The 26,753-nt window shown below is 45.2% G+C and overlaps 9 protein-coding genes across 10 annotated transcripts in view; 3 read left to right on the top strand and 6 right to left on the bottom strand.

The window, feature by feature from the left end:
* The window catches only part of LOC117143770 (serine-rich adhesin for platelets), a 48,659-nt gene extending 38,983 nt beyond the window's left edge, over positions 1-9,676 (top strand). The window contains exons 5-7 of one of the 2 annotated variants that reach the window (XM_033308599.1): positions 3,005-4,674; positions 4,747-8,790; positions 8,874-9,676. In XM_033308599.1, coding sequence (XP_033164490.1) covers positions 3,005-4,674; positions 4,747-8,790; positions 8,874-9,161 — 6,002 coding nt within the window. In that variant the 3' untranslated portion in view covers positions 9,162-9,676. Of the gene's footprint in view, positions 1-3,004; positions 8,791-8,873 lie in introns of both variants that reach the window. The other variant, XM_033308598.1, reaches the window with a different exon arrangement.
* LOC117143771 (tRNA-specific adenosine deaminase 2) lies at positions 9,551-10,783 on the bottom strand. Its single transcript, XM_033308600.1, has 2 exons — positions 10,157-10,783; positions 9,551-10,100 (listed from the first exon to the last, which is right to left on the bottom strand). The coding sequence occupies exon 1, from the start codon at positions 10,675-10,677 to the stop codon at positions 10,195-10,197; it is 483 nt and encodes a 160-aa protein (XP_033164491.1). The 5' UTR covers positions 10,678-10,783; the 3' UTR covers positions 9,551-10,100; positions 10,157-10,194.
* A 206-nt stretch (positions 10,784-10,989) lies between these two features.
* LOC117143307 (single-strand selective monofunctional uracil-DNA glycosylase) lies at positions 10,990-12,057 on the bottom strand. Its single transcript, XM_033307917.1, has 2 exons — positions 11,694-12,057; positions 10,990-11,633 (listed from the first exon to the last, which is right to left on the bottom strand). The coding sequence occupies exons 1-2, from the start codon at positions 12,003-12,005 to the stop codon at positions 11,103-11,105; spliced, it is 843 nt and encodes a 280-aa protein (XP_033163808.1). The 5' UTR covers positions 12,006-12,057; the 3' UTR covers positions 10,990-11,102.
* Positions 12,058-12,200: 143 nt separating this feature from the next.
* On the bottom strand, positions 12,201-12,970 carry LOC117143308 (baculoviral IAP repeat-containing protein 5). The gene is made up of 3 exons (XM_033307918.1): positions 12,726-12,970; positions 12,481-12,660; positions 12,201-12,420 (listed from the first exon to the last, which is right to left on the bottom strand). Exons 1-3 carry the CDS (start codon positions 12,876-12,878, stop codon positions 12,289-12,291), a joined length of 465 nt encoding a protein of 154 aa, XP_033163809.1. The 5' UTR covers positions 12,879-12,970; the 3' UTR covers positions 12,201-12,288.
* Positions 12,971-13,254: 284 nt separating this feature from the next.
* On the top strand, positions 13,255-18,023 carry LOC117143306 (protein fem-1 homolog A). Its single transcript, XM_033307915.1, has 6 exons — positions 13,255-13,986; positions 14,986-15,308; positions 15,372-16,002; positions 16,057-16,600; positions 16,664-16,792; positions 16,849-18,023. Exons 1-6 carry the CDS (start codon positions 13,748-13,750, stop codon positions 17,071-17,073), a joined length of 2,091 nt encoding a protein of 696 aa, XP_033163806.1. The 5' UTR covers positions 13,255-13,747; the 3' UTR covers positions 17,074-18,023.
* A 2,267-nt stretch (positions 18,024-20,290) lies between these two features.
* LOC117143949 lies at positions 20,291-21,435 on the top strand. The gene is made up of 2 exons (XM_033308883.1): positions 20,291-20,373; positions 20,445-21,435. The coding sequence occupies exons 1-2, from the start codon at positions 20,359-20,361 to the stop codon at positions 21,348-21,350; spliced, it is 921 nt and encodes a 306-aa protein (XP_033164774.1). The 5' UTR covers positions 20,291-20,358; the 3' UTR covers positions 21,351-21,435.
* A 51-nt stretch (positions 21,436-21,486) lies between these two features.
* LOC117145629 (carnitine O-acetyltransferase) lies at positions 21,487-23,672 on the bottom strand. The gene has a single exon (XM_033311348.1). It carries the CDS (start codon positions 23,542-23,544, stop codon positions 21,616-21,618), a length of 1,929 nt encoding a protein of 642 aa, XP_033167239.1. The 5' UTR covers positions 23,545-23,672; the 3' UTR covers positions 21,487-21,615.
* Positions 23,673-23,856: 184 nt separating this feature from the next.
* LOC117144466 (chymotrypsin-2) lies at positions 23,857-24,733 on the bottom strand. Its single transcript, XM_033309632.1, has 2 exons — positions 24,025-24,733; positions 23,857-23,969 (listed from the first exon to the last, which is right to left on the bottom strand). The coding sequence occupies exons 1-2, from the start codon at positions 24,731-24,733 to the stop codon at positions 23,857-23,859; spliced, it is 822 nt and encodes a 273-aa protein (XP_033165523.1).
* A 788-nt stretch (positions 24,734-25,521) lies between these two features.
* Positions 25,522-26,510, bottom strand: LOC117143819 (chymotrypsin-2). Its single transcript, XM_033308664.1, has one exon. The coding sequence runs from the start codon at positions 26,447-26,449 to the stop codon at positions 25,631-25,633; it is 819 nt and encodes a 272-aa protein (XP_033164555.1). The 5' UTR covers positions 26,450-26,510; the 3' UTR covers positions 25,522-25,630.
* Between the last annotated feature and the right edge of the window lie 243 nt (positions 26,511-26,753).

The raw sequence follows: 26,753 nt of genomic DNA on the forward strand, positions 1-26,753 counted from the left end.
GATAGAGCAGATGGAGAAAAACAGACATGGAGTTAAGGATATTAAAGGATGCGACAAGCTTCTAATGTCAGACTGCTAACTGACATTCGAATTACCCCTTTTTATTGCACTCTCTCTAAGCCAAGTAATGGGATCAAGTCAGTAAAATCATTTAGCCAGATGGTGAGCTTTAGAGTTCGGATCGAAAAACAGTAAATACATGCTCAGTAGGAAACTGAACTTAAAGAACTTAAGTAAAAATTACATCTGAGCTCTAAAAATTATATAAAATGTATGAATATGAATACACAAAAAGGGATAAAAAGCTGGTTTTCAACATTATTTGTCCCTCAGATTGATAATTTCGCCCAAATTGTATCTACATTTTCAGCAACCATTCCCTTTTCACACCTTCAGTTCATATCTAAGTCAGTTAAATTGCAAAACCCTGCGGCAGTGGTATCAAAACAAGGCCGCAGCATCGGGCACTGAATATGTATAATGAGTAAACTTTTAATGACTAATTAAGCACCATTGCGACTCCTTGCAACAAATACACACGACCACAAAACGGCCCCAAGCGACAATGTAACGCTCAAACAGCCCCAGTTGACATTTTGTGAAAACCTCCGAAAAACATTCAACTATTAAAATTAAGGACTACAGTTGCTTATTTAAAAGGACTTCTATCTATCAAATGAAAATGGAAATTGCAGACATTTCTGCTGCTCAGCGAAGCAAACTCAATCGAGGATGGAAGCATAAAACCGCTCACTAAATATTTAATTATTATGGAAAAATAGAGTGAAAAACGCGAATCACTATTTGTCATTTTCCCCGAAAATAATGCCTACACTGGGCAAAAAAAATGGCAAAAAGTTAAAGGACATGGAGAAATGAGCGAATTGCACACAGTTTACTTATGCATGCTTTTATAACTAAATTTTCGTAAACCGTAACGTGCTTAAATGTTGAAAATTGAAATTTTAATGCAAGGGGAGCATGGAACATGGAAGCGGGAGGGGGCGGGGCATGGTGCCTGTTTTTGGGCGGTTTAATGGGTGCTTTGTGGGTGGTGGGTGGTGGGTGCTGGCAATGGCAATGGCATATCCGAAACTATTTGCGGCCATGCTCTGCGGTCAGATTGTGGCTAACCATGTTACGCCTGCTCCCGGTTGGCAGATGCCAGGGAACACTGTACACGGCGTACATATATATATATACATATATGCTTTAATAAATATATAGATTTTGGCGAGGGGTTTCCGGTGGGGTAGCACGCATAACTTTGCGGTCGCATTGCCGCGCCCCCTTCTTTCGTTTCATTTTGCATAAGTTCTAAAGTACACATCATATATAATTAAAATCGTAAAACGGTCAATTTTCCCTCAACGCTGCAGGACGGCGGATCCTTGGTGGCACACACATCTTCAGAGCTCCATGCCCCATGCCCCAACCTTCGCCGCCATCTGGGTAATGGGTTTAGCATTTTTGGGCTTTCGTGTACAAATTGAAACTTTATGTTTGTTTGCCAAGGGGGCTGCGGACCAAGAGCCGTGTGCTGTGAGGCGTTCTATTAAATTAGTTTGCTGGATTTTCGGCTGCAGTCGGGCAAAAAGGTTACATGTAAAATTTAAACGCTTTACCAATGTTGCAAATGGGCGTGTAAATACTGGGGGTCATAGGGAATTAAGTGGAACTTAATTATTTAACTTCCTGGAAGAGTTTTTGTATATATAATTACTTTAATGAATATGGTTCCCCATTATTCTATCTAAAATTTTATTCAATATTTAAGATTTAATTTGTATTGACCAGCGAATTCTTACCAATCAATTTATTTCAAATTAATTTTCCAACAATCTTCCACGAAATGTTTCGTCAATCTGACACACTTTTGCTGCAATAAATATTCTCGCCCTTGCTGGCAAACCACATTTGCTATAATTAAATTTTATGGCCATTAAATTTGGCAATTTTCATAAGAAATATATGGCCTCCGACCATTCTGGCCATAAAGCATTGGCCAATGGCTTACACACTCTGATAATCGTGGCGGGCAGGGGGAGGCAGGAAAAAAGAAATCAAATATATTAGGCACTGACTGATGGGAATTTATGCCTAGAAACGCTCTAATTTTAAGCCGCGCATTTACCATGTTCACAGTCCGCTGGCCTTCTTTATTACCACAACACTTTGCAAAAAGAGCAGGAAAAATCTGTAAAAAAAACATGTAGAAGGAAAAACACATACTCACAATTCATTTTCAAAATGAATTTGTTCCGCTGTAACGGCCATAAATGCATTTAAATTTATTGGAAGGCAAAGTCTGCGTATGCCACCACCAAACAACAACAACAAGAAGACCAGGACAAAAAAATTGAAAAAGAGGACTCTCGCACATTGAATGACAATAAATTATCAATTTTATTTTGACAGCGCGAAAAATCCCGCAACGAAAAACGAAAGACGAGCGCGGAAAATGTCAAACGAAATTGAGCAAAATATATGTAGATAGCTGTGTCCGACATCCAAGTACTATATACACATATATGTAATATATATGTAATATATGCAGCCGACAGAATTTGTGACAGGATGTTTCAGTTCAATGGTTTGTTCCAGCGGGCGATTTCGAATTGCCTGCCCATATATTAAAAAAAAAAGTATGCTAATTTGCAGATTGATACTCTTCGTTTCGAAAACAAATTAGGGAAAGAACCAGAAGTGCATTTTTCACTTTACATTGAAAGAATATGAAGGTTTATTCAATTTATTGTATCTTTAAAGGTGTCAAATCGATTCGTTTAATGTTTCAATTTGAAATCCAATCAAACTTTTGTAAGTGCAACATAAAATTGATATCTTTATGGTGTGCAATAACAAACATACTATTTTTATATTCTTTGAATTGAATTAGACCATTTTAGGACCTTTTTTCCTTGTTTTTAAAACTTGACAATTTTGTACCACCATGTTTTAAAAACCCAAAAATTAAGGACGTCTCACTTCCTTTTAATTGCAGACATTCGATCGCCGATGGACCAGACAGACGTGGCCTTTTACTGCCCTGGAGAGGGTCTGTTTGCGGACGACCACGATTGCCGGATTTATTACCGCTGCGAGCGGCGTTCCGGGCAGTACATCCAACCCTATCTGCTGGCCTGTCCAGAGGACGCGGTCTTCTCCCGCACCCTGCGCATGTGTCTGCCACCAGCGATGGCTGGGCGGGATGAGTGCGTTGACCAGGTGAACGAGGTGGATGGCGGCAGCATGGAGAAGTGGGAGCAGGACGACTACGGACAGGATGACCATAATGCGATGCTTAACCTGGCCGTCACACCTGCGGCCAATGAGCTGCGAACCTACGCGTCGACCCACCGTCTGCCCACAAATTACGGTCTGGCTGGTCTCAACGGTGTCTCTGTCATATCCTTCTCCAGCTCCTCATCCCTGCGAGCTGTTGGATCAGCGGAGGAGGACGGCATAATATGCCGGGATGATGGCTTCATGACCGATCCCAGCGACTGCACCGTGTTTTATCGCTGCATCTCGAACGGCCGAGGCTATAACAAAATCGGCTTCCGGTGCTCAGATGGCACGGCGTGGGACGAGTCCCTTCAGTCCTGTAACCATATGTTTGACGTACGTGCCAACGGAGGATGCCGCAATCAAGCTGTTCCGCAGAACGACGGTTATTACGCCGGCCAAACGTCAACACAGTCCTCGCAGACCAGTTACCAGAACTCAACCACAAGCAGTCAACAGAGCTCGTCCACCAGTTCCTCCAACTCCTCTCAAAGTTCCAGTTCCACATCCAGCTCTACATCCAATTCCAGCTCAAGTCAAGAGTCCTCTACATCCAGCAGCAGTAATCAGTCGAGCTCCACGTCTAGCAACCATCAGGAGTCCAGCTCAGAATCCAGCAACAACCAGGAGTCCAATTCGGGATCTAGCAACAATCAGGAATCTAGCACGAGTTCCAGCAGCAATCAAGGCTCAAGCTCTCAAAATGCTGGCAGCAGCAACCAAAACCAAAGCTCTGGCAGCAGTCAAAGTTCGGGAAGTAGCCAATCCTCAAACAGTAACCAGAACTCCAGCAACAATCAGAACCAAAGCTCTCAAAATTCTGGTAGCAACCAAAGCTCCAGCAGCAGTCAAAACTCGGGCAGCAACCAATCCTCTGGCAGCAACCAATCCTCTGGCAGCAACCAATCCTCCGGCAACAATCAAAGCTCCAGCAGCAATCAGAGCTCTGGAAGCAATCAATCCTCCAACAACAATCAATCCTCCAGCTCAAACAGCAATCAGAGTTCTTCAAGCAGCCAAAACAACAGTGGATCTAATAAACCCGTGCCCACCGAGTGCGAGGATGAAAATACTTATATCCCGGATAAAGAAGACTGCGCTAAATTCTACAGATGCCGCCAAGATAAAGACGGAAAATTAGAGCAAGTGCCTTTCACCTGTGGTCCCGGTACCGTTTGGAACCAAGTGGACAAGGTCTGCGATCTGCCCACTGAGGATCAAAAGAAAAAGTGCAACATTCAATCGGGTTCGTCGAGTGGTAGTAACAACTCTGGACAGCAATCCAGTGGAAGCTCCTCCAACAACCAGGGCTCTTCCAACAATCAATCATCAAGCAACCAGAGCTCATCTAACAATCAAGGATCGTCTAGCAATCAAGGCTCATCCAGCAATCAAGGATCGTCTGGCAATCAAGGATCGTCCAGCAATCAAGGATCGTCTAGCAATCACGGCTCATCTAGCAATCAATCTTCCAGCAATCAGAGCTCATCCAGCAATCAAGGATCGTCCAGCAATCAAGGATCGTCTAGCAATCAAGGCTCATCCAGCAGTCAAGGCTCATCCAGCAATCAAGAATCCTCAAGCAATCAATCTTCCAATCAAGGCTCAACTTCATCTTCTAGCAATCAGAGCTCTTCAAGCTCAAGCAATAATTCCACGAGCACTCAAACAAAGCCATCCAATCCCGATGGTGAATGCCAAGATACGGAAACATATTTGGCTGATAAGAAGGACTGTGCCCGATTCTATCGATGCGTAGAGAATGGTAGCGGTGGCTTCAATACTGTTCCTTTCGATTGCTCCCCTGGAACGGTCTGGGATCCAGATACGAAGGGATGTAACCATCCAACAGATGTGCAAAAGGAGCAATGCAAGGCTATGGCCAATGGAATTGGATCATCATCCAGCCAAGGCTCCTCTTCTAACCAGGGATCATCCTCAAGCCAGGGATCTTCTTCCAATCAGGGATCATCCTCCAACCAGGGCTCTTCTTCTAACCAGGGATCATCTTCAAATCAGGGTTCCTCTTCTAACCAGGGATCGTCCTCCAACCAAGGATCGTCATCTAACCAGGGATCATCTTCCAGCCAGGGTTCTTCATCAAACCAGGGATCATCTTCCAATCAGGGCTCCTCTTCCAACCAAGGATCATCTTCCAATCAGGGATCGTCATCTAACCAAGGATCATCATCTAGCCAGGGATCTTCCTCCAACGAAGGATCATCTTCCAATCAGGGATCATCTTCGAACCAAGGATCATCCTCTAACCAGGGTTCATCTTCGAACCAAGGATCATCCTCTAATCAGGGTTCCTCTTCTAACCAGGGTTCATCTTCGAACCAAGGATCTTCCTCAAATCAGGGATCATCTTCAAATCAAAGTTCTTCGTCCAACCAATCGTCCTCGAATCAATCATCCTCCAATCAGTCGTCGTCTAACCAGACATCATCATCCACTACACAAAAACCCTTCAAACCGGCAGAGAAATGTGAAAGTGAGAAAACTTTCTTGGCTGACAACGAGAACTGCTCGAAGTTTTATCGATGCGTGGATAATGGTAAGGGTGGTTTTACAAAAGTATCATTCACCTGCCCACCAAACACTCTATGGGATCCTGAGGCCAACAGCTGCAACCATCCTGATCAGATCCAGACCAAGCCGCTCAAATGCAAAAAGGTGGTTAGCCAAGGCGGAAGTTCCTCTAACAGCACCAGCAGCTCCTCGAGTAGCTCAAACAACAGTGGTTCCTCTTCGAATAGTGGATCATCTTCCAGTTCATCCTCCAACAGTGGCTCCTCCTCCAATACAGGTTCATCATCAAACAGTGGCACTTCTTCCAGCGGTGGCTCATCGAATCAAGGCTCATCCTCCAATAGTGGCTCCTCTTCCGGCTCGAACTCGTCTGGAAATCAATCGACATCTTCGTCATCATCGTCTTCATCCTCATCAAGCAATAACAATAATCAAGGTTCATCCTCATCGTCCTCCTCCAGCAGCAGCTCGACTTCATCAAAACCAAATCCCTCTGAAACCTGCAAGGTTAATGGACAATTTATTGGCGATCGGTCGGATTGTGCCAAATTCTATCGCTGCGTCGATAATGACAGAGGTGGCTTCAATATGGTACCCTTTAGCTGCGGTCCTGGCACTGTTTGGGATGCCCAGATGCAGGCCTGTAATCATGCGTGGGCAGTGAAGGAATGCGGTGGTATTGCTCCACCTACAACTTCTAATCCGACGACCACCAGGCCAACAACGGCAAGCACTTCTAGACCTTCTGACCAAACTTCAACATCGAGACCCTCAGGTCCGACCACTACCACACGTCCAGTGACTGCCAGACCAACGACTTCTTCTCCAACAACAGCTTCATCATCTGAAACAACATCTCCTGTTACTCAGGCACCCAATACAGATGGCAAATGTCGGTCGGAGGGCTTTATGGCTGATCCCAACAACTGCTCCAAATTCTACCGCTGCGTAAGGAACAACAAAGGTGGCTTCACCCAAATTCCATTCCAATGTGGAGCTGGTACCGTTTGGGATCAGGATCTGCAGACCTGCAACCACAACTTCAACAATTGCAGTACTGGCACTGAAAGTACCACTTCAAAGCCGCCTTGTGAGCCAGCAACAAATGGAACATCGACCACAACACCTCCACCCACCACGACTGATTTACCATCCACTTCAACAACAGGATTGCCGCCAACTACAACAACCGAATTACCTCCAACTACGACCACAGACTTACCTCCTACAACAACTACTAGGTTGCCTCCCACTACAACTACTAGGTTGCCTCCCACGACAACAACTGGGCTACCTCCGACTACAACAACTGGGCTGCCCCCCACCACGACCACAGGAGCTCAACCCACTACAACAACAATGAGTTCGGAAACTGAAACATCAACGGTAACCACAAGTCCGGAAAGCACCACGCAACCACCGTCTACAACCACTATGAAACCCCTACCAGCTGGCACGGATTGCACGGGTGAGGGTTATATGGCCGATCCCGAAGACTGCAGGAAATACTACCGATGCATCAACGCTGGAGCCTCCTACAGAAAGTACAACTTTACGTGTCCCAAGGGCACGGGATGGAATGAAGAAGTTCAGACCTGTGACTACATGGAGAACATCCCGAGGTGCTCGAAGTTACCCGCTGAACCAATCACTACGACACCAAGTGAAGAGTCTAAGGATCCCGGAAGCACCACTCCGCAGTCAACGGATGAGCCCACCACAGTGACAAAACCCGTTACGAAACCCACCGAAGAACCTTCAACAGAAAAACCGCAAAAGCCGACGACTCAATATCCGGAGAAGCCAACCACCACAGAGGAACCAGAAAAGCCGCAGAAGCCGACTACAACCGAGTATCCTCAGAAGCCGACCACTCAAGAACCCACCACCACAAGTATTCCGGGCTACAATCCAACAACAACGTCTGTTCCGGGCTATAACCCAACAACAACGCCAGTTCCGGTAGAAACTACAACCTCTACTCCTGGCTATAAGCCAACTACCACCGGCGAACCTATTACCACGACCACATTACCTCCCACAACCACCGATGCCATTCAAGAGCCAACAACCTCGAAAAAACCTGAACCCACAACAACCACAGAAAGTCTAGAGTCCAGCACACCTGAAGGTTCAGTGACCACTCTTCAGCCGGAGCCACAGCCTAACTATAACTGCTCTTCGGAGGGATTCTTCCCAGATCCCGAGGACTGTAGTCGCTACTACCGTTGTGTGGATGCGGCTAAAAATGGCAAGTATCAGGTTTATGCCTTCAAGTGCGGCAAGGGAACTGTTTGGGACACGTCCACCGAGACCTGCAATTACGCCGATCAGGTGTCTGGCAATTGCTCATCGGGACAGACGACCACGCCGGGAACGACTACGGAACCTGGTACGACGGAGAGCACAACCAGCTCTGGAAAACCTGAAACCACTTCAAAGGCCCCTGAAACCACCACTACGGGAGCTCCAGAAACCACCACTACATCGGCTCCTGAAACCACAACCACAGTAGCCTCCGAAACCACTACTTCATGGAGCACAGAAACAACTACTTCTGGCACAACCACCACCACAGCCACACCTGAAACCACTACAAAACCACCCAAGCCTGAAACCACTACCATAGCTGCGGAAGAAACCTCAACGACGGAGTCGCTTACCACCACAGAGAGACCTTCTCCCGGTACCAACACCTCTGCTCCTTGTCCCGAAACCGGTCCAGGTCAGAATGTATACGTCTGCCCCACTGGATTCCGTCGGCATCCGGAGAAGTGCGGCATGTTCTACCAGTGCAGTGAAAGTGCGGATAGCAATGATCTTAACATCGTGGTATTCCAATGCCCCAACGGAACCGTCTACCAAGACAAGTCCTGCAGCTGTGGCAAGCCGCCGGCAGGTGACAAGTGCTCCAAGGACATGAAGAGGACCACCAACTTGTTTGAAGAGGAAACAAAACTTCAGAATGTGGTAAGATATATAATTGTAAAGTCTAGTCTACATTCCATAATTTAAAAAAAAAAAATACAATTTAATTATTTTATCATCAACAGGTTCAAATCAGCACGACGGATCCTCTCTGCCCGGATGAGGGTCACTTCGCGCTCAACAACGACCAGTGCGGCCAGCTGTTCGTCAAGTGCGGATTCTCGGAGCTGACGGGCCGCATCGAGGGCCAGATCCACCGCTGTCCGCAGGGATTCGCCTACTGGAACGTGAGCCGACGATGCGAGCCCGCCCGCAAGCTGCCCAACTGCACGCCCACCACCTACAATGTGGGCGGAAACGTGCCGCTGGAGTGGCTCAACATTGGCCATAGACGCCGCAGCATGCGTATTTAATTAGATTTAGACTAGATTCACTTAGTTGCCCGCCATTGTTCGTTTGCTGCGCCAGCACTTGATGGCCAGCTTAACTAGCTGATTGCGATCGAGGCCATAAGCTGGCGCAGCAAACGATCGAACAGAAGAGTTAGCTTAGGACGTAGGGAAATTACATTAGGTTAAGCACGGGTGCAGCCCTCCGACAAGTGGGAACTTAAAACAAGTTAGCCTATAATACAACCATATATTTCTATAATATATTGCTTCGATTGTTGGAGGGTAAACTAGATTCTTGGTGTCGGACTGCGAGACTGCACTTTACGCATTTGAAAAGGAAACAAAAGGTTTTGAGTAGTCTTCCTGGAGTGGAAACAGGCACAGCCTTCACTACACACACGTAAATGCTGTAGCTTTTATGCAGTAATTGTATTTATGTTTAGAGTTAAAACATACGTTCTGAACGCCATATACAATGTATCTTAGACTATGCTTAAAGATTATAATAAATTGAATCATATACAGAAATCGTCGAAGAATGATGCAGTGGTACTTATTTTACTTTCGGACATATGTCTCCAGGATGCAGATGACTGAAGCAATAATGTTTTCCTTCTTCATGGGATTGTAGTTTTATGTATTCTAACTACTTTCATTTCTGGTTGTGTGCCTTTGAAATTCTCTATTTCACGATGCTTTCGACGGAATACTTTTCCTTTTATAAGATAAATAAGTTTCTTGGCTTGTTCCCTCTGAAATATTGAGTAAACTAGAGGTTTGCCTTCTGATTTTCGGTAATCTGTTCGTTTCCGGAGTTTGGAAGGCTTGCAAGTAATTGAATTTTTCGAAAACGTAGATTATACTATTCTTCTATAGTTTTATCATATTTTATATATTAATTCAATGACTGTAATAGCTTCCTACTTCTTTGAGGATCAGCGGTTGACTCCATTCATGCTCCTGAAAAACCAATACTGTATCGTTTTTTCTAGCAAGTTCTTCACGTTTATAATTACCTCTTTTCCACGCACGCTGTTGGCCTCACCAATTGATCCTACTTTTTCTTCTTGGCCTGTGGCGGTGCCGCCGGATTGTCGCCCTTGTAGAATTCCTTTAGCAGAGCCATCGCCTCATCCGCCCGCACGCCGCCCGTGATCTCGATCCTATGGCCAACGACGGCGGCCACGTCCACCACCGTCTTTCCTCCGAAACGATCGTTCTCACAGCCGTAGATGATCTCCTTGACGCCCAGAGTGTGCAGGGCGGCGGAGCACATAATGCAGGGCTCCACGGTGACCACCACGGTGATCTCGCTGAACAGCTGGCGGGCCGGAAGACGTTTCTCGCGGCAGGTGGCGAGGATAGCGTCGATGCAAATGAATTCCGCGTGGCGAGTGGCGTTCCGGTGGACGTTCACCTCGTTCCCGCCACGTGCGACCACCTTGCCCCCATGAACGAACACACAGCCCACGGGCACCTCGCCGGCGTCACGTGCCCGCCTCGCCTCCACTAACGCTTCCTCCATGAAGGCGGCCATTTGGCATGGAAATAGACTCGGGCGAACTGGGTGAAAAGCCGCACACAGATGAGATGAAATGACCAGGTCAACAAAAACAATGGGTAGCTCTCACTCTGGCGGCGCTTTACAGCACTGCGCAACAGCTGGCGGTCACGGTGAGCGGTCACTGTACGAGCGGTCACGGTGAGAAAGCGAAGTCACCCTTTGTATTTTGGGTATTCCCCAAATAAATAATATTTCAAAATAAACTAGGGAATTCTGTTTGAATAGAATACTAAAATTATCAAAAATATATTCTCTTTCGATATTCTCTTTTGATATGAATGTAGAGCCGTAAAGTTATAGAATATGCAGTAATTTTTTTATATGTACATATATACATTGAATCTATTTATACAGATACAGATATGTCAAAACTATCTAAATAATTGCTCATTTGTGCTTCAAGCCTCATTCCGCATGAAACGGATCAGGTTGTGCTCCTCCAAAAACGCTTGAGCCTTCTCGGGCCAATTGGTATTATTAGGTGAACGCGGACTAGGATGCGGCAGTCGGAGCACCGAAACGGAACTGGATTTGCCATATCCTGAACGCTTTAGTGCGCTGTGAACATACTCCCCAACGGCCACAATCACTTCGGGTTGGAGGAGCTTTAGTTGTTCCTCCAGGGCTTGCAAGCACAGGTCTCCTAGCTGCTTTTTGTAAGTTCCTCTGATTTCACTGGGCGTTATGTTCCTGCCATCTGCGCCGAAGAAAGCTAGCGGACAGAAATTGTGGACGAAACACTGCTGGGAGAAGGTCTGCATGTTGCCAGCCAGTCGGAGGAACAGCTCCCACAGACGCACACCACTGGGCTCCTCAATACGACAATCCAAGCCAGTGACAGGACGTTTGGGATGAACGACTGGAGGTTGATCCACCGAACCCGCCAGCTGCATTAAGACCTTTACTGTGCGCACATTGCCAAAGGGAATCTGAATAGGATCGCGTCAATGTATCAATCTGTTCGGATAATCTATATGATTAAGTTTTACTCCGGTTTGGGCCATTCCATTGGGCCCTGGATTCATGCCAACAAATACCAGCTTCTTGGGACCGTCAATATAACGACGCAAATAGTCGCGGTGCAGCTGCGACGCATATACTATCGGGTTGTAGATGAACGGGGTGCGCTCAGGAGGAGGCAGTTTTTCCAACGCCTCATTTAACCCGACTTCGGTTTCGTAGAATTTAAGCCACAGCGGCTTATCGAAGAATTCCGATGTACTGTCCTGCCTAGGGATTGTCTTGGTAGGCTCCCCAATCTCCAGATTGCCTTTTTGCTGGTTCAGTTTGCGCTTCAGCATTATGTTTGCTTCAAATTTAAAAGCTGCTTTGGATTTGGGTTTAACCAGCTGTTACACATAGAAGACTTAGTATGACCGTACAACCTTAAAATTTTTAAATTGAATGCGAGCCAGATTTGTTTAAAATAAGCAATTTAAAAAACAGAGTGCCTATTAAAGTTTCTTTGTAGAAAGACATACTCTTGTTTTGTTACATTCGATGGTACTAACATTGCGTTTTATTAAAAATCTTGATAAATAGCGAGTTTTATATATGTATATTTAAGGTTTAAAAATTAGCGCTCTATTTTTGATTGCGCGTAAACTCATCTAGACGCTTCTCGTTCTCCCGAACGAAGCTCGATTTGAAGGCTTTGCAGGTCTTCTCTATGCTGCCTTTAACGACGGTTCCAAGAATTTCCAGAAATTGTGATACCTACAAGAAATATATACAGCTTTAGGATGCCAGCTGGTTTCAAAGTCGTGGGGAACATACGGTTAAATTCCTTTCGGGACACGATAGCTTCGCGAACTCGCATTGTGGTGCATGTTTCACGTGCTCCTTCCACGGATCATCCTCGGGTTCCCAGCCATCCAGAGTCTTTCCGCACACAAAGCAAGTGGCGGTGTCGTTTTCCCGCTTGGTGCCCGTCCAATAGAATCCCGCCTCGGCCATCTGTGGTACATGGAATACAGATGCAGTTAATATAGATTGTCAAGAGATCTCAGCGACTTGCTTACCTTCGAAATGCTGCAGGATGCGGTCTCCGGAAAGGGCCAACTCTTGTAGCTCTCCACGCGATGCTGTTCCAGGAGGTTCAGCTTGCGAAACACCTCCAGCTTTTCACCACCGACCAAACTGGCTGCAACTTCGTTCACCGCCGGCGATTCCATGTTCTATTAATTAACAGTTTTAAAGCGAAATAGTGATTTTAGGTTTTTTATCGCAAACAGCGCGTCGTTGTTGCTGTGCCTTCAAAAACAGGGTTGCCATATAAACCAAAAATAATCGATAGTTTGTAAGCCCTGTTTTTATCGATATCCGAGTAAGACATAAAATATAAAAAAGGTTGTTTTATGCCACTTATAGTTTCTTCTACAGTACGGATAAAACCCTAAAAATGTTTCGTTGCTCTATTTACACTGTTACTTTTAAACAATACTTCATGTAAAATGAGCGCCAGGCTTTTCATGCGCAGGGATGGCATCACTGCGCCTCTGTTATGGACTACAGTCGTCTGTTACAGCAGCTGTTTCAGTTATTGTCATACCCCAGTTGTGTACACACTGTTTTGACGTTAAGATTTTTGCTGACTTTTTATTTATAAACAGAAACACGGAAAAACATGGTGTAGACCGTGATCCAGACACAAACACACACCGCCCACGTTTTTGTTGTTTTGCATTTTGCAATTGCGAACTGCGAGTATCGCCTCCGGTACTCCATAGATTAGGCACCCGAGTTTCACGCTGCATAGAAATTGATTCGAAGAGAAGAAGGAAAGGCAACCAAGCGGAGATACAGAGAGAGAAAAAGAAAGTGTTCGGACGGCCTTGGGCTGAAAAACGGGAGCAGCGAGAGGCAACCCAATTAAGTAGCCCAGGCTGGTGGGTTCAGTAGGTCACTGCCGCACCGTTTTCGCAAGGGGGCAGTGGCCCAAGGACATCCGGGAGGAGGCCATTCACCACCCACCCATCTACACACACTGCAAAGGATATAGAGCCAGCCACCCATCAATTGGCAATGAGACGGTGCGCTGGCAATGCGCTCACTTGAAGGCAGCCGTCGTCGACAGGTCGAGCAGCTGCAGCTGGTGCTGGAAGCCGAGGATCAGGATCTGGAGCAGGAGCAGGCAGACGCAGGGCCATCGATGGCCAACGAACGCAAGCAGAGCAGTCCCAAGGTGGAGCTAACAAAGCTCAGTCACGACTTGATCGAGGAATGTAAACGCAGCCAGGAGGACTCGCTGCTGTCGCGCCACCTGCGCCACGAACTGGAAAAGTATGTCCCTGTAATTGGCTTACACGTGTAGAGCGTTTCGTAATGAACAGGTCCTTTAATTGGTTCCGTGGCTCCATTCCATACCACTCTTCATTTCAATGACCAATGACCACCAGGTTTACCTAAATCAATAATAATAGTGTCTGCAGTGAAATATTTACACAAGCCAACCATTTAGGTTTTATTAAACAAGCATATATTTCCATCTCAGGGATACAGTCCTTTAATTCCTGCTATTTGAAAGTAACAACATAAGGGTGAAACTTATAATTAATAATTTACAAGGACACCATCTGTTTTTGCGTCCCTAGACGAAGTTCCTTTGCACGAACTAATCCATAAGTAGAAACTATTTAATAATTCATCCTGTAAAGATAAAAGGAATTTAAAAGTATTCATTTCTTAATCGTTAAGAAATAACGATGTTTTTTCTACAAAAGATTTTGGTCAGTGTTGTTTTGATTGCCTCTAAACACCTATATTAAACAGACGCACAAATGGAACTAATCGAATCGCCTGACTTTGCTGATAAATGAAGTATTAAAATTATAGGGAAGCCACCTTCTTCAATACAACGCACCTCATAAATTAATCTTTCTGTATAGACCTTTACGAATACTGCGTATACTACATGTTATAATCGTTCTCGAAATTTGATCGCCTCATTAAGCAGATTTTATAATAGATAAATGACTTGCAATCCCTGTTCTGTTGATTTGATATTCGTTCCAATTTAATTTCCAAACATTTTCTGCAATCACAAATACCTAGTTAAATTCAAATGTGTGAATTCTCGGCAGAAAGCACAGAATGTGTTGACGTCGTCGAATGCTCGATCTTATCAACAAATGGTCACAAAATCATTGCCCCTGCACGTGCTGGCTGATCAAGAGCTTCCGATTCTCTACCCTACCGTGCACAGAAAGAAATTCAGAAGTTATTCGTAGAATAATAATTATTTTAAAAGTTTATTCACATCGATTTGTTATCTCCTTTCAGGTTACCGCGCGATTCTCGTCGCGAGTTGGTGCGGAAGCAGCGAAATGGCTGCGCGCCCCTCTTTATCGCCTGCAAACGAGGTGCCGTGGACATCGCTGAGTATCTGATCACCATTTGCGAGGCGAATATCGAGCAAAGGGGCCACTTCGAGGTGCCGGAGGACAATAGCTTTCACTATGTGTCGCCACTTTGGGCGGCCGTCGTTTCGGGGAAGTTGTCCATGGTCAAGTACCTGGTACGTATCGGTTGCGACATTAATGCCACCTCCGATTCAGGATCGACGCCAGTGCGAAGTGCTTGCTACATGACCCACGTTGATATCGGTGAGACGTTTGCAATATTAAAGCTAATCAAACATAATCAATATGCATTACCTAACCTTGCAGTCAAGTTCCTGGTTGAAAACGGAGCAGACATCAAGCGACCCAACATCAATGGCGGTACCTGCCTGATTAACTCGGTGCAGTCGGTGCACTTGTGCTTGTATCTAGTGCGCAAGGGGGCAGACATTAATGCGAGGGACATTCAGGACAAGACGGCGCTCCACTACGCAATCCAGGAGCACCGGCTGGATACGACGAAACTGTTGATTGAGCAAGGCGCAGACCCATATGCCAGGAGTCGGTACGGTGACGATGCCCTTCGAACTGCCTGCCTTAAGGGGGCACATCACATCTTCGACTTCTTGAAAAAGCAACTGCACTACACGCCTGCAAGGCTGGCAGAAGCCCACGAGCTGATGGGATCGACCTTCCTCGATGAGCACAACGAGTCGAGGGTGTGCATCCTGCACTGGCGCATGGCGCACCACATCCGGGCAGCTTATTCACCGTATATAGAGAAAAAGCCGCAGGTTCCTCTGCGCACTGCCTACGAGAACGCAGTGGAGTTTAGTACGCTGGAGGAGCTGGATAACATTGCCACCGACATGGATGCAATGCGGACGCAGAGCCTACTTATTTGCGAGCGTGTTCTGGGACTGACCCATAAGGATATGCTCTTCCGCTTAACTTTCAGGTGATTACAAATCAATTACTTCCCATTCTCCCAACTTCAAATCTCTTAATTCAGGGGTGCTTCGTATGCGGACTCACTCCAGCTTCAACGCTGCATTGATCTCTGGCGTTTTCTGCTCGAAGTGCGCGTTTCCAACTGGTCTATCCTGCACTTTGAAACTTGTTTTGCGGCACAGGCGCTGGTGCGTTTAATGTTGGACTTGCATGTCCAAAACACAAGTCATATAAGGAGCGATGCCAGAGCAAGGTTTGTCCATCAGGATAAAGTGCTGCCCAGGTTCGAGGATGTGCTTGGTGTATTTCGAACACTGTCGGAAAGCGCCATTGTCGTGAAGCATCTGCTGCTCTTGAGGCCTGTTTTCAGGAGACAGCAGGAGAATTACGACCGGGTGATGAGGTGCTTGGCTCACCTTATCTATTTGCTGATTAATACCGTCCACACGGAGGCGCAGAACAAACTCATCTGCCAGGCGGTCCACGAAGCGGTGGTGGTGGGAAACTTGCGAAGTGCCAGCACCGCCGACACCATGCTCCATCTCTGCGCCTCTCGGCTAAATGTAATTAAGAGCGGCTACATCACTGATGACAACTTTGCCGATGTGCGTAGATGCTGCCAATTGCCATTCGACATTCTTAATGAACATGAACTTTATCATTCGCAGAAGACTGTGTTCCCCAATGCGGATGTCATCAAACTGCTCATCCAGTGCGGCGTCGATGTCAACACAAAGAACGAAGCCAAATCCACTCCTCTGCATGTGGCCTGCCAGCCCTATAACTATGACAATGAGGTAATACCTCTTTGATTAATGCAATTATTTAATGCTAATGCCTATTTTTCCCGCAGATTGTTCACCTTTTGCTCAAGTGCGGAGGTGACATCGATCAGCCGAATCGAGCTGACAAGCGGCCCTACGACTTAATAGCCTCCAATCCCACCAGCACCATTCCACTGCTCAACTTTGTTACCCTGCAGTGTTTGGCGGCCACGGCGATAAGCAAACACCGGATACCCTACCACAATCAGCTGCACAGGCAGCTCGAGAAGTTCGTGCGAAGCCACGAACCGTAAGGAGATAGTTTAGCTGGAAAAGAAGCTTAATCGAAGCCGGATATGTGTTTAATGTCTATGTCTTGTCTAAATTAAAGGCGTTTCAACCTAGGATGATTACCCCATTATGGAATTTTCAAAATTTCACCAGTGTCGCGGCAACTTTGTTTCGCTCTATATATTAAATACATATATACAGATATCTATACCTATTGTTAAATCGGCTCTACGTAGTTTAATACTCCAATTGAGTTCAGAAGATATAGATGCAAAATCAGAACAAACATTGTAACAGAACAAGCAAAAAGTGTAAACGATGAACGTGATATTAAAAACTATATATATATAGAGTGTATCGGAAATATTAATATTTTAGAGAACTTACAAAGCGGATGGCGGATTTTTGTACTTAACAAACTCTGCTCTGCCGTTTGATTATTAGATCCTAGAGAAAGAGAGCAACTCATTGTAACGCCAATACAGTTTACACATTATCTACATACACAAAATTACGCCTGAAACATAAACTAAACATACTATAAACATATACATAATATATACACGCAACTAGAATAACTAATTGAACACTTGTTGAACCACTAATATCGAACTCGATAGCTGAATGTGAATTGCAATTTGTGAGAGGGCCAAAGTCACCCAATCTGTTCGACAGCATTTGTCCCTTAACTTCTTATGAATGCCACGCTTTCTAGACCTATGTACTACTACTATGTGTGGGCCATAATACTTAACATTATTGTCTTGGCCCACAGCAAGTATTTTAACAATCATTTCTGTGAGTTCGTTTAGCACGCGTGTTGCATAAGCCGGATCGAATAATTATCTACCTAATTTTGAGTAAAACGCCAGTCTAATCAATAAATTGAATAGTTTACAGTTTACTGTCAATAAAATGATTGGTATTGTTTAATTGGGTGCTAGCCTAAAGGATCCAAAAATACCTAGCAAAATTCCCTATTTTTGTTGCTTATACTTGAAGCGAATAAGAAACTATCCTATTAAGATATGTCGGAAATCGATCCTCAATCATTTGTCAGTATTTGTTCAACAGCCCATGTAAAACTGTCAGCTTAAGCGCAGAAAAAACACGATTCGATTCACATGCTTATTGAGAAAAAAAAAACATTTTATTTTCATTGGTTTTGTGCTCACCCGAAAATAGTTGTGAGCTCGCGGTGTTCCATAATTAATTTGTAACCATTTTTAGGCCAATAATTAAAAATGCATTTATTACGAACGGATGGATGGTAGGCTTCGCAGGGGCATTTATCGCCCAATCAATTCGATGTGATGGATTTGGGGGATACGGATTCGCAGGTGGATGGAGTTTGAGCTCGGATTCGGTTGCTAATGCTATGCATAGGAATGGACAAAGGCAGCCTATGTCAAAATCTCTCATGGTGTGAATTAATAAATTAAAATAAAATAGTTTTGTTACGCAAATCATAATTTGTGTCCCGTCAACATTCACTTTTATGCTTTGACTAATCTGCGCACCGAGTGTTTTGCATTCAATAGATTTTGGCAACTTATTCATTTTGCATAAAATATGCAAAGTGCGGCAATAGTTGGCACCCATTAATCATGGTCGCATTTTATTTCCATTTCCATTTAAATTTGTAATTTTCTGTTGTTGCTACTTTCGACCCAATGCATTTGGATCTATTAATTAATGACAAAGTAATTTTGGTTTCCCATTACAAACAGAAACAACTTATCGTATATTTCTTTGACAGATCTTTGCATCTTTAATGGCCCAAACAGGAAACATAGTTTCGGTTCCATTTCACTGTTTTTCATGGCTCACGAAATTGGCGTGAGAAAGTTGAAAACCAGTTTTTTTTTGGCATCGAGCAGAAAACACCCGTTAAGATGTGGGCTAATTCATTATCTGGTGGCCAAGTTGCCCTTGGCTGGTTTATTTTGATTTGTGGGCAGAATTTCACCCGGCTAATGAGATGCACCCTGTCGGATGCACACGATTTTGAAATATGGTATATCTCGGGTGGCAAAGTGGCAAGTGGTGTATAAGTCCAAATTGGAAAGGAAGCAGCGCTATTACACCATTTGCACATTCACTCCATTACCAATAGACCTGCCAATTAGCCCTATAAGGGTATATCTACTCTCATTTCGTATGCATCTGCTTGTTATGACAACTAATTTCCGCTGGAAGCTGGCATATCCAATTGATTTGATCGGGTTATTTACCTTCACTTTTTAGTTTGAAAACCAATTCGAAATATACGATCATTTTGTCTCAATTTGGCACATTTCAAGCTGACAATAAATCGCCCAACACTTACGCCCCATCGAATGGACACAAAAACCTAGACCTTGGTTGAGACCAAAACAGATGCGAAATACTGAAGTCCCCGAATACACAATTTTCAATTTCCATTTGATAGCTCAGGTTTCGAACAATAAAACAAAATAGAGACAATGGTCCCGTAGACAAAAGTGCATTTTAAGTTGGATCAGTAACCTCGTCGCCTATCTTCGTCATCAATATTTACATATTACTCTGGGACATTTAACTGATCTGCAAAAACTACAAAGCTAAAAAACAACTTTTGTATTAATTTAAACGACGATTTGATTGTCCACTTGGCAGCCATGGATATCTTAATTATATTTACAATTAAATGATTAACTAGTTTCACAATGAAATGTTATTGCTGCCTGTATGAAAAAATCTTAATATAAATATAAGATCAAATTCAATGAGTTATTTTCAACATTGAGACTAACTAATACTAACTAACAGTTACTAGGGAACTAGTATTATCTATTAGCTACATACTTGGAGTGAACGTTTTAAAACCAGCATATATATTCAAGAAGTCACTCACAACAAATATTTTATATTTATAAGGCAAATGTTCGAAACAATATTGTTACAGCTCGACTAACTTGCTTACAACGACTGCAGATTTTTTTTGTCGTATCTGTATCAGCACCCATTGTTGGGGCTTCCTCTCGCTCGACTTTTGTGGAACCCCATGTAAAGTCAATACAAAAGCCCACTTGCCACCCAGCCAGATGAATCCGAACAACCTCTTCGCCACGCATAACAAATGTTTTATGACCCCTCCGACTGTTGCAACTGTGTTGGCTGCTGTTTCACGATTTGTTTCCGATTATAAACAAGTTGGGCCCGTGGATTGGTATAAAAGGCCAGGTGCCCGGTTGACCCATCATCACAAAACTAAGAAACTCGGACAGCGAGGGAGCATCCGGCCAAAGACAGCTAACCAGCAGAGAGACACCCACCCAAGCGGCAGCATGAAGATATTTGTGGTGCGTTGGAACTTGGACTACCTCTATGCCAAATGGATTACAAGGGATTATAATGATTGCTTCTCTTTCAGACGGTTCTGATGGGCGCCATGTGCCTGAGTCTCAGCCAGGCTGACATCAGCTTGACCCAGGCGGGTTACAACTACCGCATCCAGCAGCAGCAGCAGCAACCGCCCATTGTGGCCCACCTGTTGAACCAGCAGCTACAGCAGCAGCAGCAGCTCCAGCCCCAGCAATCCTCGCACCCGGTGCTTCCACCTCTCCCACTGCCCTACCTCCCGCCCGCTGGCCAGTTCCATTCTGCCCAGCCTGCCGTTCGTCCCACCACTGGATCGTTCCCCATGCCCGCCGGCTTCCCCGTCAACTTCCAGACCGCTCCCATCCAGCAGCAGCGACGCGCTCGTCCGCGTGTGAGGATTCCCAAGCGTCCCATTGTGACCAAGAACTTTTTCATCCACTCGGCGCCCGAGGAATCCGAGGATGAGGTCCAGGACGAGCTGAACCAGTTGGCCCAGCAGCCCCGTAACCACTACAATGTGCTGTTCGTCAAGACGCCGGCTCAGACCAATCGCGCGGCGGCTCTTAACTTGGCCAAGACCCTCAAGCAGGAGAAGACCGTGGTCTATGTGCTGGCCAAGAAGACGACCGCCTCCGATCTGCAGGATGCCATTGCCGAGGCACCACAGCACATCAACAAGCCGGAGGTGTTCTTCATCAAGTACCGCACGCCCGAGGAGGCCCTGAATGCCCAGCGGCAGATTCAGTCGCAGTACGATACCTTGGGAGGCAGTTCCACCATTACCGACGAGGGTGTGGCACCTATCACCTCGGTGGTTGGTTCCCTGGATCCTCCAGAGGAGGAGGAGGAGGAGCAGCAACAGCAGCAACATTCGGAGGGACACTTTGCGGAGAACGGTGCCGGAAACTCTGGCGTCGGTCCCATCGGCAATCATTATCTGCCCGCGAACCAGTTCTAAGTATTCTTCATTGCTCGTCCACATTCAGATCTAGTTAGCTGTCATCAACACCACTTAGGTTTAAGTGCTTGCCAATGTTACCCAAATCCGTATTAAAATATAATTGTTAAAAAACACAATTGAACATTTAACTAGTTGATTAATAATACTTTAATGAGTGCCTCTAAGTGGGCTTGCATTAATTTAGCTTTCCGAACTGAAAGAACGTGTTAATAAGAGGAATTCAATTTTTTTTCGATCCAAATTATGTTCTAGAAAAACAATTTCAATATTTGCACTTAAGCTCGGGCGGCTTGTCGTGGACTGGACAATCTTCAAGTACATTCTTCATTTCAGCAAAGGACTGCGCAAGCGCCTTGGCGATCTTTTGGTGGTCAGTTGCCTGACAATGTCGCCATGCGGATATGGCCAAAATGATGTCATGCTCACGGGGATTGTAGCAACAGGCATATCCATCTTCTACAGAAGGTCCATATCCCATGAAGGCATCATATTTGGTGGCCACCTGCGAAGTGGACATTCGAAAGTGCGTGGACTTCACATATCCAGGCGAAGCGAAGAACTCCGGAACTGGTAGGCAGTTCTCCAGCGCCATTAGTTTAAGTCCAAAGAGGTGACGATCGACTCCCTTTCCCAGAAGCGCCAGCTTGGCATACATCTGATGGCACATAACTGCCTCGCGAATCTTACCAGCCCGCTCCTGAGCTGAGGCACTCACGTCATCCATGGCGTGGCAAAAGGCCAGGGATTCATTGGAGCACGAACGGATGGTTTCGGTTCTGCCGCCATCGAAGATGCGCAAATGCGCCGATTCATATTGAGCAGCTGGCTCATAGTGCAATTTGAAGAATGCCAACTGCAATGCCATCTGAACAAAGCTATCGGGACCAAGTCGCTGTTTCTTGATGAAATCCTTGCCGTAGCAATCGAACTTAAGAACCTTCATTTGCAGATCCTGGACAAGTTTGTCCACGTTTTTTTGCGCGATTATCAACCATTGCTCCACGCACTTGCTTAGATCACAGAACTTTATTTTCTTCGCAGGAATAAAGTCCTCCGATCCGCATTCCCCGTAACTAGGGTCATCCTTCATCTTCTTCACCACATAGTCCATCATCATTGCGATCGGTTGGCCCTCGGCTGGCGAGTGCTCGTAGGTGAATCCAACGTGTCCGTTTGGGTTCACCACCAACTGAATTGTTTTATCCATCCAGCGGTTGGCACTGTTGCACTTGCTGCCCTTTCCATGGATCAGCGTGAGGATCAGTTCTTCGGCATCTCGACCTTCTTTTGGACTGGTGCACTCGTCGAGGGACACTGTGAACATAGCATTCTGAATGGTTCTCAGGGCATGTCTATTACGGGGCGTATTCGACAGGTGTTCGTATGCCTCGGCCCAGTTGTCCCTCGAATCGGTGGTCAAGATTCCATAAGGCACTCCCGGTTCCTTTTCCTTTGCCATTATTTCCTCCAGTTGAACAGCCAGACATGGTGCAATTATAAGTTTTCCTTGCTTGTCGTATATTTTCAGTTGATAGAAGTGATTCCGGTAGATAACCACCACATAATCAGAGCACGGATTGTAGACGATATCGTCGGTACCCCTTCTCGGTATCCGGCATGTGCCGAAAACTTTGCCAAACTGACTGTTGTCCAACTCGTTTTTGCCCATTTTCACAATCGGAATCTTCTTGGCGTGCACCAAGTCATTGAACTCACCCAAACCGAAGATAACTCTCGACGTGTAGTCCACAAAATCATGGGCACTTTCAAAGTTCTGTTTGGGAAAGGTCATGCCGGGACTGGAGAAGCAAGTCACTGGCGACCGAAACTGCAAGTAGGCAACCTTCAGCCAGCGATGGGCTAACCAGTTCCTCTCCTGATCACCAGCTTCCTCCAGGATCTTTTGTAGCTTAGCGCCCTCCTTCCTCTGGAATTCGTTAGTAATCTTCTCTTGCTTTTTGAACTCCTCGGGTGTCAGCAATGGTTGTACGGTTATCATGAAGCGTTTCAGGATTTCTTCAAGAGGTAAGACATGATACTTCAGGAGGTTGGGCTGATCGGACTTAGGCTTATCCTTGTCAGTGCTAAAGCTGGCAATTAGCATTCGTTTGCCGAACGTATATCGAGTCTTTTGCAGAGCCGATATCCTTGCGAAATTCCAAAGGACCTTTCCATTTTCACGAAACTTCATCTCGCCCTTGGCGGTTCTCAAAATTTACCCAGAAAAGTGCGATCGCACTTTACTTGTGTTCCAAATATATGTATAATTTTTACGATTTTTTACAAAAATAGCCGCATTGTTACAGTAAATTTCCAGTTTACATTGATCAGTTACATTAGTTAAAATAATTTAATACAAACCACACATGTTAATGTAACCAGAACTTTTCGTTCTTATATAATGTGTAAAAATTATCGGTAGATGTGCCTCATTTAATTGCTTTCATTTATATTTGCAGAATTTGAATGACTTTTATAATGTTTTATAATGTATATCTTGTCACTAATCCTGTAGAGCAATCATTTCCTCCTGGATATCCTCAGAGCTCTCCGTTTTGGATAGACTTAGATGGGTGCGTATAAAGTCGTGATAATAAGATATTGAAGCGTGAGCATCTGTAGAATATAGTAAATTAAGCTTATTAAACAATATGAATTTAACGCATCTTACCTGGATATCCTTTAGCACATGGCAGACCCCAATTGACCAGAGCCACCAGCTTGCCATTGTGCACCAGAGGACCACCGGAATCTCCATGACACGCTCCGCGTCCCTTGTCATTGAAGGTGCAAACGTGACCAATGTCCACCCGAGTGCTATTGTCGTGGGCAGCTCGACACTGCTCGAAGGGCACATAGTTGACCTCCAGACTCTGCAGACGGGCGGGAACATCTCCTCCCAAGGAGAGGGTTCCCCAACCGGTTAAAAGGAGACGGGATCCTGGAACCAAGGCCTCGTGATCCAGTTCCACCGGTTGAGTGGCATTGTCAAACACAATCGATTCATTCAGATGCAGCAAAGCTATATCATTGCGATATTTGCGTGGTGCATAGTTGGTATGCTCCACAATCCTGTCGGGATAGTAATACTTGGACCCATTTTGATGCAGATCCTGTGTGCCTGTTAGGACTCGAAATGCCGTCGCCTGTCTGCCTCTGGTACAGTGAGCCGCCGTTATAATCCACCGTTCATCGATGATAGCACCGCCACAGGAATGAGCTCCACTGCCGATTCCTTGAAGGGATATCTGGTAAGGTGCCAGGCCCTCGGCGGCCTCCTCCCCGCCCACAATGCGATTCTTGGTATACTGTGGAGGATATAAAATCTGACTTGTGGCACTCGAAGTAAACAGAACAAGTGGTAGCAAAATGAGCAACATAACGACTTCTTGTCTTTTGAATAACTGAATATCGTAACACCTCGGTAAATGTATCTTATAGGTAAATTGCGCTTTACAATTACGAGTTCAGTCACGTTCCACAGCCAATATCTGGTTGCAAAAGTCCAGCTGAGTGGAGAACCCTTCATTCTAGGCAACTAACCACTCAGCACAAACAAGGTTGTTCTGATAACTACGATTCACTTTAAATTTACATAACAGGAACTTGAAACAAGGCGATAATTAAACTACATTAAAAGGCTATAAACAAATATTTATACTATCTAGGTCACAATTAAGTGGCATTATCCCACCTCAATATTTTTGGTGTTCTGATATATATGGAAACAATACAAAAATTCTCAATCAGTTCTATTTAATTATCTTATAATTTGAGAACCTGCTGGAAAACTACTTAGGTATTGTTTATTTCCATAGCCAATCATACTCGAGTCTAATCTCTACACTAAGTAATACCACAGGTGATAGCCAATACTTCCTGATATCCCACTTCTTCCTAACTGGCGCTTGTTTGTTTGTTGACTCAGTTCTGAGAACTGAATATCATGATGGATCATACGAATGACTGGGCTTTGGAGTTATCATATCTGGACAGCATGAAGTGGGGGATTTCTTTCAGAGGATCTAACGAAACGGCAGTTTTTAAAAGTGCTAAAATTGAATAACCGCCTTAAAAAACATGACATACGTAAACATTTTTATTTAAACTGAAGCGCAATTGTTCATTTATTTGTTCATAAATATTTTATGATATCTTTGATATCTTAGTGATAAAATTTACAACCTAATTTGATCAATTTGCAGAAGCCATTAAATGGCAGCTGCTATTTTTGTTCGGTTTTGGCTTTTGTACCCCCTCGGGTGACTTTTGGACCTTTAACACGCGGTTCCAGCGTCTGTCATCATCTGTTCGATCCAATCGTGGTAGTAGGCGACCGAACCGAAGACATCCGGATAGCCAATGGCACAGGCCTCGCCCCAGTTGACCACGCCGACGAGGGTTTGGTTGGCATCCACCAAAGGACCGCCGGAGTCTCCATGGCAGGATCCCTCGCCCTCCTTGGTGAAGGTGCACACGTGTCCTTCGCTCAGCCAGTTGGCGTTTCGCACTCGGGACAGGCAGTTGTCGTGCTCGATGTAGTTCAGATCGATCTTCTGCAGCTGGGTGGAGTACCTTCCCCAGGTCTTGGTGCTGCCCCATCCCGTCAGCGTTAGCTTATCTCCCACCTTCGGCAATGATCCCTTGCTGGCCAGTTTAATAGGTTGAGTCAGGGCGTCGTAAACAATGGGCTTGGCCGTGTGGATCAACGCTATGTCATTGTGATAGGCTGGTTTGTCGTGACTGCAATGGATCTTCGATCCATCTACCAGATACTCCGCTCCTGGTTTCGTATAGTCCAATGTGCCGGTGACAATCTTCAGATACTGAATGGGCCACTCCATGCAATGGGCGGCGGTAAGGATCCACTGTGGCGCGATGATACTGCCACCACACACATGCTCGCCAAAGGTGTTCATGATGGACACCTGGTAGGGAGCAAATCCAGTGGGGGAATCGACACCTCCAATCACCCGGGTCTCGGGCTTCACATGGCCCAGATGATGATTTAATTGGTGACGACGATGGATCTTAACGCTTTTCGCCGAGCATTGAGACAGGATCACCAAAACACTGATCAGTACTAGCCACTTCATTTTGCTTCAAATATCTGTTTCAATTAATTGTAACAGTTTTTTAATGTTGTGTTGTGTTCAACTTCCGTAAGCGGTTTGCTCATTTTTTGGCGCTGAAATCGCTTTTATAGCGCTGTGCGAAATTTCCTTATCTCTCGAAGAGTTTCTTTTAAATATTTTTTCGCGATAAGCGGCTCAGTTTGGGGGAAGCTTCGATAATGACAATTTCCATAGCCATAGTATATAGTACCTGATAGGGGGGAATTCTATAGCCATTTGGACTGGGAGTGATAGACAACTAGCACACGACCGTAATAAGATTACT

Source organism: Drosophila mauritiana, chromosome 3R (assembly GCF_004382145.1).
Source record: "Drosophila mauritiana strain mau12 chromosome 3R, ASM438214v1, whole genome shotgun sequence".
Taxonomy (NCBI): domain Eukaryota; kingdom Metazoa; phylum Arthropoda; class Insecta; order Diptera; family Drosophilidae; genus Drosophila; species Drosophila mauritiana.